This window comes from Cydia pomonella, chromosome 20 (assembly GCF_033807575.1).
Source record: "Cydia pomonella isolate Wapato2018A chromosome 20, ilCydPomo1, whole genome shotgun sequence".
NCBI classification, from domain to species: domain Eukaryota; kingdom Metazoa; phylum Arthropoda; class Insecta; order Lepidoptera; family Tortricidae; genus Cydia; species Cydia pomonella.
This window is the reverse complement of record NC_084722.1, coordinates 4,664,796-4,679,083: the sequence shown is the minus strand read 5'-3', so window position 1 is coordinate 4,679,083 and position 14,288 is coordinate 4,664,796. Positions and strand designations below refer to the sequence as shown.

At 36.5% G+C, this 14,288-nt stretch overlaps 1 protein-coding gene across 1 annotated transcript; it reads right to left on the bottom strand.

Annotated features, from left to right (window-relative positions):
- Positions 1–600: 600 nt before the first annotated feature.
- On the bottom strand, positions 601–13,883 carry LOC133528834 (luciferin 4-monooxygenase-like). The gene is made up of 11 exons (XM_061866316.1): positions 13,527–13,883; positions 12,166–12,373; positions 10,918–11,110; positions 10,456–10,593; positions 10,112–10,262; positions 8,211–8,345; positions 7,169–7,300; positions 6,202–6,282; positions 5,430–5,576; positions 3,291–3,456; positions 601–2,637 (listed from the first exon to the last, which is right to left on the bottom strand). Exons 1-11 carry the CDS (start codon positions 13,638–13,640, stop codon positions 2,396–2,398), a joined length of 1,707 nt encoding a protein of 568 aa, XP_061722300.1. The 5' UTR covers positions 13,641–13,883; the 3' UTR covers positions 601–2,395.
- Between the last annotated feature and the right edge of the window lie 405 nt (positions 13,884–14,288).

Here is a 14,288-nt window from a genome sequence, read left to right as displayed (position 1 = left end):
ATTACATTTTGTAATTGCAATTCATAATTCGTAATGCAATTACTTTTTGCCCAACACTGCTAACAGGCGTATACTTATTTTATTATACGATACGATTTCGATCCATATCTAATCCAGATTTATATCCTATAATTAAAATAAAAATACGCCTCTTAGAAACATTTAATCACGAGTTAAATAAAATCTGGTAATGTCCAGAATTTCGTAACATCCTATTTGAACGTTTCCTCCGGTTCTTCATTGTCATTTTCACATAGCTTGGATATAGGTACATACCTACCTACACCTAAAAATGATACACTCGGATTCAACACGCAACACACGCCAGCTAAGCTGCCGGTCGCCTTCTCCGCGGCTCCATAACCTGGCCCCGCTCAAACGGTATCACCAGGTTAGGGGCCGTGGGGTTTGATAACGATCGGTAGCGAAGAGCTGGCCCACACCAGCTACCCACACCGTCCCCAAAATGACGGCCATTAGACCACCCCACCAGTCGGTGGGGAAGCGACCCGCGACAGCCGCCGCAGCCATAGTGCGGTAGCGGCCCCTCATACCCCCCTGACGGGGGGTATCGACAGATCACTCAAGTCAAAGCCTAAAAATGCACAAAATATGTATTGAGTTGACAGCTGACCGTACCCGAGCTATGTGAAAAATAATTCGAAACTATGAACCAAATAATCCAAAAAAGTAACCCATGTGTTGCCATTAAAATAAAAGTACCTGGGCGACCGAGCTTTGTTCGGTTATAACTATTTATTGTAATATGGTGATGTTTAGGTGATAATCTACATAAACTTAAAAAAGTAAAATGTGAACTTATAATTATTAATATAAACTTGAACATATAAAAAAAAAACAAAAGTTAGTCAACGGGCGGGATTCGAACCCGTTACACTGGTTGTTTCTTGCCGTCCGCGTCTTAACCCGCTGGACCAGACGGACAATGGCCGGCAACACGAAATTAGCGACCATATTTTGCGACGAAAGAAAAACGCATGAAAACTCGAAAACACGCGTTTTCCCAAACATAAGACTAATCTAGATCGATTGTTTACCCCCAAAAACCCCTATATACCAAATTTCAGCAAAATCGTTAAAGCCGTTTCCGAGATCCCGGAAATATATATATATATATATAAATATACAAGAATTGCTCGTTTAAAGGTATAAGATATATTTCCAACAGTAAATTTTCATTTTTCTCATGGCTTCGACCAACACCGGCAAGGAAGACGAAAAGCTGTACATTAGTATCACTTATTGAATGTTAAATACTTAAAAAACAGTGACTTCTCTGTGGTAAATAACTCGTGATCTATGTTTAAATTTTATCCGTGTTAGAGAGTAAATTTTTGTCGAAAAATTTTAAAGCCAATCACTGTCACACGTGAAGCCTTGACTCATACTGCACTTCCCTTTTCTTGTTCTGTCATATATCTTCTAATGGATAATATAGGTAGGACTTCGACAAGCCACTGAATTTTATTAAAATATGTCTTATACATAGTTTCAGAGTATAAAGGCAGACGGACATGACGAAACTATTAGGCTTCCGTTTTGCCATTTTGGCTACTGAACCCTAAAAAGAAATGTAATTAAGTTATGTTGTAATTTTTCCAAGTTTTTATTATCTCTTTTTTATAATTGCTCGTGTTATAGGGGTTAGGGGGGTATTATGATGATAATGTTAACGAGTGACATTAAAAAATCGAATCTCTATTCAAGTGAAACCAAGTCAAGATCAACTATCATCGCAACTATCGCAAGTTTATTATAATTAATTTCTATTGCAACAAATATTTAATAGGTCGGGGAAAAAGTATATTTATAAATTATTAAGAAATTCAATATATTTTTTTAAATTCTTAACATTTTATTTACAACAACAATACACACAATGATTATATATGGATAATTACTATACCTAGCTTAAATCTAAATAAAATAGGCTCATTCCTCAGCATTGTACCAAGGATGCTTTTTTGTTTTAGGTTAAGCATTGGGATAACCTAGGGTGAGCCGGTCGAAGTATTTTACAGATGGTGCCGGAATAGGATTTACCTGTCAAGCCTGAGAAAAATATTTTTTGTTATATGGCCTGAATGTAGGCTCTTTAAGCCATATCTCATAGAAGAAATCTAGAGACAGGTAAAACTACATATGTTGATTGCTGGAACCATTTATAAAAACCTTTAACAGTTGCCAATCTAATTTATTCATAGTGAACTATTATTGAGATTTATCCCTTTAGACCGGTCAAGTTTCTTCTCGATAAGACGTGCTTATTTGTGACGTTCAGCGGGTAAACGTACCTTATGGCGGTCGGGGCTTACGTAGAGTGGCACCGCATTATAAGTATTAGCAAGTCGTTAATAACGTAAACGACGATCGCTTAAGGTACTTTTACACGTGGAACATCAGATTTGGAGTTGTTTTCGTAGCTGCATAGTTGTTGAAAGGTACTTATCAATTTTTTCGTGTTGCCGACGCTGGGAATCTCCATATCACGCATATTCTGCCCATTTAAGACCATATCGAGAACTTTGGTTCTCTTCAATTTGCCGGTGACTGTTCTCGGGAAACTTTCTACGAAAATGACTCCGCCATGAAGATGTTTGCTGTCTGAGAGTTTACCTGGTAAAAACAACGATTACTTTAGTTTCTGTATACTCATGTATCATTAAGTATTATGAGGGGGACAGGTAGGTAAATTACTTAAAAGATGAGCCTAATTTCACCACAAATTACACGATAGATGGGTACCTATATAAACGCTTATGGTGTTGTGTCCTTGAACATCGTTTGTCCTTATCCGTCATTTTTGACATTTTGGTTTGTTAGAACGTAACAGAATTTAACAAAAGTTAAAAACAAAGTAAAAGTTTAAGTAAGATAATTAAAAGTTAAAACTTTTATCAAAGAGAATTTGATTTGGTTATGACCATCGCTCGCAATGATACCGCCATAACTTTGGCCTATGATCTAATAGATGGCGCCACTTTTTAACATTTAATAAATCACACAATCAGTGAAAAAAAAGGATCAAAGTCAAATAGTTTTCTAAAAGTTTTAATCATGTGTCAAAAGATGGCAGTAAATGTACTGTGGCTACAAAGTTTGCTTTGACAATCCACCTCCATTTCAAATTCTCTTTGGTTTTATGAATACAGGGGTTAGAGCTTGGAACAAACTTGATTTTTGGGCCCGATGCAAAAGTAGTAGTATGTAGTATATACTACCTACTGTTGTTAAGATTTTGATAGTAGTGTTACACTCGTAATACTAACTGGCAACGAGGTCCTTGATCTGTTGCTCAGTGACGGCGGCGCCGACTCGGCGCTGCACGACGGCGAGGGCGCGCTTGCCGTCCTCGGCGTGCGGCACGCCGACCACACACGCCTCTATCACATCGGGATGCGTATGGATCACATTCTCAACTTCCATGGGCATTACCTGAAGAATTCATTTTAGTTAGGGAACGTAATTAATATGAAATATATAAAAAACGAGTCATTCACGTATTTTAAGTCGAAAGACGCTAGACATGTTTCACTCTGTACAGAGGAGAGCTACGTGCACGACTGTCACGCGACCCAGTTTCGACAAATCTAGCGGTTACCACTACATCTTACGAAACAAATTTCCCCGTCCCTAAAACACAAAAACTACTGAACAGATTTTCATACGGTTTGGAGTGTTGAGGAAGGTTTAGTAGAATCAGAATCAGAATTGTTTATTGCACTCATGTTAGTGTACAGTTCTTTAAAACTACTTAATACAGTTCCACATGAACCCTGTAAGGGTATAGCAATATTCTTAAAACTAACTTATGAAATAACATGCATCATGGGCATAAGCCAATTAGAAAGGGCTGGTGTATTATATATCTGTATGTCTTATTTGTGCCGGTAACGTTATTCGTCCATATTATCTTTAAAAAAATCATTTAATGTGTAATACGCTTTTTTTACTAGATAAGTTTTTAATTAATTTTTAAAGTTACTAAAATTATTTATTTCTTTAATTTCATTTGGTAGGTGTATAACTTGTTAAGATTTTGTGTAAATTGGTTGATGTCGGAAAAAATCACGCTGTTTAGGATCTTTAATCGAAAACGTAATGCGTATGAGCTATTTATAACAACACAATGTATGATGGTGCTGTCTCTCTTTTAAGGATAACTTACTATACCCATACTTGACTTCTAGAAAAAGATCACATAATATGTGTTATTTGCAAAGATATTTACAAACTGATGTACACGGACTCAGTATTAATCATTATCATATTAAATACATTAGCCATTAAGCAGTTCATACAGATTACAATGGTCCCTTAGTTCCCTTACACTAAGTACACAATTTAAATGAAGAAGTTATCGGAACTTAAAAATTCAATTTCGAGCATACAACTTATATGAAATGTTAAAGACGCTAACCTTCATTTTACCACGGCATGTGCTGCGATCGCTTTACCCTCATGAGGCCCCATGTCGTAAATATATTACATAGAGTTTGGACTCTATACATATAGTACTCAAGTTAAAATATGTTTACAAAAGATGACGTCACCGGGCCTCAGGAGGTTACTATACCCACCATGCACTTCACACGTAACCATATATCATTTTAACATTCTTTCCTATGAGATTTGATCACTATTGCAAGATGTATTTAAACAGTCTAAGTGATGAAAGATAGTTTCAAGTTGTTTCAAGTTTCAAGTTTCTTTATTTGGCCAAGTAACAACAGAACGTTACATCTAGCATGTCAAAATACAGGTCATTGCTAAAACTAATCATGCAATGTCTTATTAGGTATATAGGTAGACAAAATTATATAAATCAAAATATATTAAATGGTAAATGATCAAATACATCAATATAATACAGTATGAAAGCACCTACGCTTAGAATTATTTTACATAATAAAATCATAATTTTTCATTTTATCTGTAAATTCATTGATTGAGTAAAATGGATTTAATTGGAAGAAACGTTTAAGTTTATTTTTAAATTGTATGCATGTTAAATTAGTTATGTGTAGAGGCAAAAGATTGTAAAGGGTAACTTTTAGGGAGATACCTTGCTTAAATGTTTTAACTAGCTTAGTCGAAGGAACGCATAGTTTATCCTTATTACGCGTATTATATGTATGAATGTCCTTCCGTGTTTTAAAATCATTTTTGCTTAATAAATTAATTTAGCATAACTTTGATTAAGTGATTGTATTTTAAAATAGCTTAGAAGACAAATCTCTTTCTCTCTCACACACACACACACATCTTAGCGTTTATCCCGGTTGCATCCTCCGCTATTTCGTCAGAGCGCAGGACCTACTTACCTGCTTTTTCTACTCCACTTCGCACGTTCTTCGGCTTCTCTTTAGTAAGACCAGATTAGAAAATAGTAGGTATGCATAACTTACAAAGTAACCTCTAACTTTGAAGGCACTGGACATACGATCCACGTAGAAGTAGTAACCGTCTCCGTCTCTGTACAGCAGGTCTCCGGTCTTGTACCAGCCGTCAGCTGTGAACGCCTCCGCAGTTGCTTCAGGGTTATTGTAGTACTCCTACAAAACATGAACATACAGTTAATTCACCGATAATTGCATGCAATTTTCGACGCATTCATCATCATCATATCAGCCTTCATCGCTCAATATGAAGCATAGGCCTCTTGTCGAGTACGCCATTTGTCCAGGTTTTAAGCTAATCTCATCTAGAATTGACCCGCAATCTTCAGAATGCCGTCCACCCAACGAAGCCAAAAGACGCCAAGTGCTTCTTGCGTATACATTTCCATACATACTTATTACACATGGAAAACACCCACGACTCAGGAGTCATCTGTGTTCATCAGTTCATCACACAAATAAACGCCCTTACCGGGATTAGAACCCGAGACCATCAGTTTCATAGGGTTCCTTCACTACCCACTAGACCAGACCGGTCGTCCAGTTAGTTGCCAACCTAATTCGCTGACGTTCATATTAGGGGCTTGAATTTTTTTAGTTATGACAGACGAATCTCATGTGTTGTATAAATATTAACAAATGATTAAACGTGCCTACTGCTATCTTTATAGCTGTATAGGTAATATGCATATAATTCATACCAATACATAGAAAAGAAAGCACCTATAACTCAGGATCAAATGTCCCTAATTTTTAACCCTATTAGAGTCTAGGTACTTACTGCAAATCTTGGTCCCTTCGACCAGAGCTCTCCGGTCTGGTTTGGCTTCGTGATGACTTCGCCAGTCGCAGTGTCGACCAACTGCACAAACAATTAGACCCAGCTAAGATGGTAGCGATTTCGATAGCCCAGACTGTGCAAATGTTATTTAAACGTCCTAATTCATATTAGAATTAAGAAGTTTGACGTTTAAAAGAACACTTGCACGATCTGGACTATCCAAATCGCTGACAACTTGATCTAACTTTAGCAACAGCTTTTCGAGCCATACTGAGTGTATGGTTCCTATGACAGTTCATTTTTATATGGAGTAGCATATTTATTTATAGAAATGTTTCATTTCAGTGATAGAAATACATTAAATGTTAATAATAAACTAATGATGATAAGGAAAAATTATGGCTAAATAACTACATCTTCACTGATCAACACATTTAGTTTAAATAATAAATCTTTAAAAGGTGTAGGCAGAGGTACACTAAAAAAATGTAAACTTTAAATGGAAAAATCAGATGAAAATTGTTAAGAAACTATGTTTTTTAGAATAATTAAAATAAGGGGCAACATTTAATATAGATAATTTGTAGTTTTTGTTTTGGTACAGTTATTTCTGTAGTAGTGATATATAGCCGCTTCTTCCTGACGCATTCAGTGTCAGATTTTGCATGGCTTTTTTCAGTTTTTGGCAGTCGTATGCCTTTGGAAAATATCAATTCTCAGTGTTCACTTTTATTCGTAACATGGTATAGCATTAAATCAGAATGATATAAATATACATAATATAAAAATAAGACTTTTTACTGCGGTAAGAAAGCCGTAGCCATGTTGCTTAGATCAAAAATTACAGCGGTTAGAACTTTACAGTTTTTTATCGGTACAAGCCTTTGATTAGACCATGAAAAACTTTTATTAGGTACCTATTCAAAATAGTTTACTATCGATGAATTGAAATAAATAAAATAAGTACCTGTACTTTTACTACTGGTAATTCTTTCCCCACATTCCCTGCAGGGCCGTGTGGGCAAGGGAGGAATATAGGTCCTACGCACTCCGTCTGAGCGTACAGATTCCATACCTCAGCTTTTGGATGCATTCTTGACTGAAAATTAACCATAAAAATAAATCACAAACCCATAGTTAAACGTGTGAGCGAGCGACGAGACGAAAAACTATTCGAGTTGTTACATTTTATTAAATAGTATTTTATACAATCGAGATACAATAGAATGCTTTTCAGTCGGGTACCGTGTTTAAGGTACGAGTACAAGTAAGGTACGAGATTGAAAAGCTTGATTATACAAATACAAATACAAATACAAATACAAATGTTTTATTTCAGAAATAGAATAATAACAGTATTACATTTATGCTGGCCCCCACACTAGGCATAGCCTGTCCTGTGGTGGACATAATACGGTACACAAGTACACAAGTATTATATAACGATTGTAAACAATACTTTTTCTACGGGTCATCTAAAATAATACTTTTTTTACTATATAACCTAAATAAATTAATAAAAATTGGTAAGTATCTCAGTAGACAAAATTGTACACATAAATGCGCGAATTCCGCCTCGTGCCCTGTTCCCCGCGCCCGTTTAGTCTTTTCTATGGGAGCACGGCGGCACGTGATTGCTAAATTCTTTTTATAGTTGACTACAGCGTATCGAAATTAATCTTATAGTTGAGTGGGAGCCCATACATGAAAAGTACGTAATTATAGTTTGGTATACGAAATCTTAATTCAACCGTTTTCTTGTTTTCAATACTTCAAGACGGCTTCTCAGTGAGTAGAGTACGATTGTTAGAGTTTGTCTGTCAGTTCTGACTTTTGTATTAATTTTAATGCAGTAGGTTCCATATAGACATTTGATCCTCAAAACCTGATCGATTGATACCATTAATTAAAACGTCATCTAGCCTATAATAATTAATAATTGCACGTACCTACTCCTCTAGAAGTGTGATGAACACACTGTCAATGAACTTTCGCCACTATAGACTTACATTGAGTAGTTGGAGAATCTGCAACTTCACGGAAGAACCAGTAAGGATGATGCAGTTGAAGCTAGTCAAGTCACAAGATTTTGGATGCCTGACGATGCCAGTAAACAGAACTGGACTCCCGGTGCTTACAACAGGCTGAAAAGTTAGAATAGTACCTATTGTTAATTTCTTATTGCTTCTATTAAGAAATTGTTAGAAATGTATGATAATTTATATCATTATTATATGGAAAACACCGTCTGTCATCAAACTATTTCTATTTTGATACTAGTTATTAATATTTATATTGTCCGGGTTTGTAAACGCGCCCTAACTGACAGCCCAGCTGTCATGGGCGCGGCTGTCAAGAGAGCTTCCCGCGCCAACGTGAGCGTCGGTCGTCGGACTTAATATTATCAAATACTTAATTCACAAATAAATCAATTACTCAAGACCTAGTGTGTTTCATATCTTTCAAAAGGAATAACACTGGATCGCATGGGGAACTATGATCTCATTGAGATATATCTTTCTTTATTATCTTACCGTTTATATTATGTTGGTTTCATCCACAGCTGTTCCAGAACCCAGGGTCTACTTTTTGTCCCCCATTCTGCCGTACGGTTTCGGCGTATTCTTTTTTTTTCAGAAACCAAACAGTCATATAAACATATCCAAAATGCAATACAAAAGATGTACCGCAACAAGAGAAAAATATACAACAAGAAGACTTGAAGAGAAATGAAACTATTTTGTTAGTAGGTAAAGATAAAAGATAAAGATAAAGATAAAAAATATTTATTGCCCCAACTACCAAAGATACAAAATAAAAAATAACATACAACAAACAATTTAGCTCCTAAATTTTTAACTACTTATCTGGTTTTTTGGTATAGGCAATGGGTACCTGTCTCAGCTTTATTGCTAGATATATACCCAGCGCTGATTTTCAGACGGGTCCCTTTTTGACAGGTCGGTCATTATATATCCTAGTCATAATATCTAATATATAATATATGCGATCGGCGCGGTTGTTTTGTGAATATGTCTGTGTGTGTGTGTGTGTGTGTGAATGCGTGTGTGATATATATATATATATGTGTATATATTTATTAGTTAGTTATGTATTTATTAGTTAGTTAGTAAGTTAGTTAGGGGGGGGGGGGGGGATCTCCTTTCTGTATTTTAAGTAAATGTACTTTAACCAGCTTCTTGAATTCTAGCAACGGCATAGGACTCCTTAGTGGTGGCGGGAGATCATTCCAAATTTTTGTTGCTGCGTACTTGAATCCTCCCCTAAAAAACTTGGTCCTATGTTTAGGGACAAGCAAGGAATGTTTTCTATGACTTCTCACTGACTTGTTTCCATCGTTTACCCACTTCAATTTTTCAAAAAGGTAAGATAAGGTTTCTCAAACTCTATAATCTTACGTAGTGTAAAGGACAAATGAAGTTTTCTTCTATTTTCCATCTTTAAGGTGTTTTTGACATTAAGGTAGGGTGTTATATGTGCTCTTTTAGGGATATCGTAACAAAAACGTGTACAAGCATTCTGTACTCGTTGTATGGACTTCTTTGTACTCGCTAATAACCTCGGACCATAAACAATGTCGGTGTAGTTAAATGGTGATAGTACTAGAGCTTCCACAAGAATTTCTCTCACTTTTTCTGACAAGTATTTCCTACAGCTGTATAAGGTCTTGAGACGATAGAATGCATTTCGTAAGGTAGGTAGGTAGTACTCGTAAAAAGACTTGAAGAGAAATGAAACTATTTTGTTAGTAGGTAGGTAGGTAGTACTCGTAAAAAGGCTTGAAGAGAAATGAAACTATTTTGTTAGTAGGTAGGTAGGTAGTACTCGTAAAAAGACTTGAAGAGAAATGAAACTATTTTGTTAGTAGGTATCTATTAGAAAACTTTACCCTGTATTTATTGATGATGTCAATGGCGTGCTCGATGGTGATGGGGGACGAAGATTGCACCTTGATGTGGTTGGCGGTGATCATGGCCAGAGAAGCTAGGTACGAGGATATCCACTGCACACTTGACAAGTTCAGAGCTGGTTGAATTTCTCTAGAAGATTAAGAATACTAATTATAACATAATAGAAGAAAGGTTAAGTTAAGTTCTTCAAGAAACATTTTGCAGAACTAGTGTACCGCAGCCGTACAGCAGTCAGCAACAAAAGTAGCGGATGAAAATGATGAATGTATATCCATTATGTACATTGTTATTGTAAATATAATGTTTAAACATTTAAACTCACTTTCCTTTGAGCATCTCGTATAGCCGAAGTCCCTTGATGACGGCAGGGTGCTTGATGGCTGCCACCTTGGGCAGTCCCGAGGTTCCGCTCGTACTGATGAGCCAAGCGAACACCTTGTCCGTATCGAAGCTCGCCACTCTGAAAATTAATAATCTTGGAGCACATACACATATATTCCACCACACCAGTTGGTCTCTTGATTGTTCAAAAACGGATGACAAAGTTGCATTTTATCCACATGTGTAGCAAAGTAACCTGATGCAAATTTTGAGTTGTTTCCTTATGCTAGCTGGTAGAATTGACTTTTAATTTATTATTTTGAATGATAAATATTTATTTAATAACATTCATTTATATTTGATCCAAAATCCAAACAAATTTCTATGTGAAAACGCTCTAATTATAGTTATTTAACGTATCTCTCTACTTACATACTTATATGTACATTTATTTAAATCTTACTTGAAATTGTGTTCCGGCTCATGGTCATCGTACATCTCCAAGAACTTTGCTAACGAGTGATCACCGTCACCAAATGTCACCAGCTTCGTATCAAGTCCGAGATCATTCACGGCTCTCTTTACGTCGCCGAAATTTTCCACTTCACAGAAGACTATTCTTGGTTGCGTCGTCTTAAAATTAACTTTGATTTCTTCTACAAATAAAAGTTTGACGATTTATGTTAGTGTTAGTCTATTTATCTATGACATCACATCAATCTCATCGCATCTCATTACTAAATAGCAATGCAAATTACGCAACACTTAGGCCCTCAGCACAAGGCGCGTAAGCGTATCGTAAAAACGTTACGATTATAGCCTGTCCGATTTCTAAGATCAAATTCGCCATACATTTACTATGGCGTACTTGAGCTTAGAAAAACGGATGTCTTCGGCGGATGTATCGACAATCTTACTTTCTCTTCAGATGAAATTTTTTATTGTTTGATTATGTATTATTTTGTTTTTTACGTCTGTAATTCTGTACTACGCCTACGCCTGTCGTAATGACGGGAGAAATCTGATACGCTACCCTACGACAACGCTTCGTGTACGGACTTATTTAATTTGAACTTGTACGTGCTCGTAGGACAATGCCATACATTTACTATGGCGTACTTGAGCTTAGAAAAACGGATGTCTTCGGCGGATGTATCGACAATCTTACTTTCTCTTCAGATGAAATTTTTTATTGTTTGATTATGTATTATTTTGTTTTTTACGTCTGTAATTCTATACTACGCCTACGCCTGTCGTAATGACGGGAGAAATCTGATACGCTACGCTACGACAACGCTTCGTGTACGGACTTATTTAATTTGAACTTGTACGTGCTCGTAGGTACGTAGCGCTCTCTCGTTCTTCGCGTCTTTTACGCTTACGCGCCGTGTGCTGAGGGCCTTATGTAGATTCCTAGTACCTGTTAATATTGTTCACGTACCGTCCATTGGGATGACTGGGGACAGTGAGGGGGGGGGGGGGATATTAGATAATTGTAGCTAGTTAAAAAAATTACCCTAAGACTGATAATTCCTGATTCGAGATTGTAAAAAGAACACTGCTGCCAGCCACGTTCATATAATTGGGGAATATTTCCTTTGTCTAAAGTTACTCCTCCCTTTCCCAGTTATCCCACTTGACAATAACGTAAATCGTACGAGTAATTAAAAAGCTCTTTGATATGTATAACACTATTAATTTAACAGCTTACCGTATCTGTAAATAGGATCAATTCCAGCCAACGGCAGCCCGTTCATAAATGCTGCATAGAATGGAATGTGGACGTCCAGATGGTTCCTGCCGCATACGACGGCCACGTCGCCCGGCCGCAGGCCCGCGTTACGGAGGCATCTCGCCAATCGTATCGACCGGCTCTTTACAGACAACTTCGATTCTGACTGGCCTGTACCAGCGTCGATCTACATATGCAGATAAAAATATTTATTAGAAACAGGAACCGGATTATCTCAACGAACTAAGATAATCTCACTAATCTTCAAGGATGTTATATTGGACAAGAATTTTATATATAATCAAAACAGCCAGTCTGTCTGTCTGTGTCTGTGATCGTTGAAATTTGGCATGGATATATAAATCAATAAATTCGACAAAGTCGTAAAATATAGTCTAAAAAAGTATTTTAGGATGCCTCTCCTACACGTAACGGGGGGGGGGGGGGGGGGTGTATTTTTTTTTCGCTTTAACCCTACACCGTGGGGTATCGCTGGACAAAAAAGAATTAAAGTGAATATATTCGGAAATAATCGCTCCGAACGAAAAATTATGTTTCCCCCTCTAACTTTTGAACCAAGGGTCAAAAAAATATGAAAAAAATCGTGGAAATAGAGCATAAGGAAAACATTAAATAAAAACTAAGTGACCATGATTAATTCAGCCTTTTTTTTTTGAGTTATCGCAAAAAGTCTCACCCTCATAGTAAAAAGACGTACCTATATAGCTACACTAAATGTTTATTACGACATTAAATGTTTTTTTTTAAGTTATTTGGCATTAGTCATGTAAATAAATTAAAATTTAACATAAAAATTGCTTATGTTCCTCATTCAAATGTTATTTAATATTTAGTTTCACAAACAGTTTAATTGGCTGTGTGAGCAATGCCGTTGACTATTGGCAGTTTTTGAACGAAAAAGTAAAAAAATTAAAAGTAAGATGCAATCCCGCTGATTGTCATACTGTAATGAACAAATCATTTTAAAATTACTGCAGTTTGCTAAAATATGTGTGTGTTCATAAATATTGCAATCCAAATGTTTTTTTAATATCTCCCAACATGCAAAGTCTCCGATAGCAAGTAGGTCCTAAGGAAAAAAACATGGCCATACGTCTATTACTATAATAAAATTACTGATTATGCAAATTTGCCTTGTCTTTTTGATTTTCCCGTATTCGATATGAAAAGTAGAGTATTTAGAGTCTGTGCGGAAAGAGAAGAGTCGTGGAATATAAGGGAACCCAGCATAAGTTCCACGACTTCCACGAGTCTTCTCTTTCCGCACAAACTCTAACTCGGATGAAAGGCACTGTTGACAATTAATTTATGATACCCACCTGCCAAATACAGTCTTCAGGGAATCTGGTCATGTAGTCCATAAAATAGTGTCCAAGATTGTAGTGATTGTCCATCAAGTCACCATTCATCGTATTTTCCGGATTAATTTTCATGGTTTTGGAGAACTAGACGTTGTCCTGAATTGCCAAGTGAATAATAATCAGCGTGTCTAAATATGCTGCTTATATATAATAAATAGCACAGTGTGGTACAAAAATAAAGCAGAAGCGATTTCGATTTTTTTTATTAACTTACTCCGTTGGCTCAATGGCCCAAAATGAGACTTGGCCTCCGAAACAAGACTGCACCACTTTTATCACGTCATGTTCTCCAGCAACCCCACATCGCGTTTTGGCATTTTTAGGGTTCCGTAGTCAACTAGGAACCCTTATAGTTTCGCCATGTCCGTCTGTCTGTCTGTCTGTCTGTCTGTCTGTCTGTCCGAGTGTCCGAGGCTTTGCTCCGTGGTCGTTAGTGCTAGAAAGCTGAAATTTGGCATGGATATATATAAATCAATAAAACCGACAAAGTCGTACAATAAAATCTAAAAAAATATTTTTTTTAGGGTACCTCCCCTACACGAAAAGTGGAAACATTTTTTGATAAAGTGAATATATTCGGAGATAATCGCTCCGAAAGAAAAAAAAAATGTGTCCCTCCTGAAACATAGGTCCAAAAAAAAATGAAAAAAATCGTGGAAGTAGAGCTTAAGAAAGACATTAAATGAAAACTATAGCGGGCATGATCAGTTTAGCTATTTT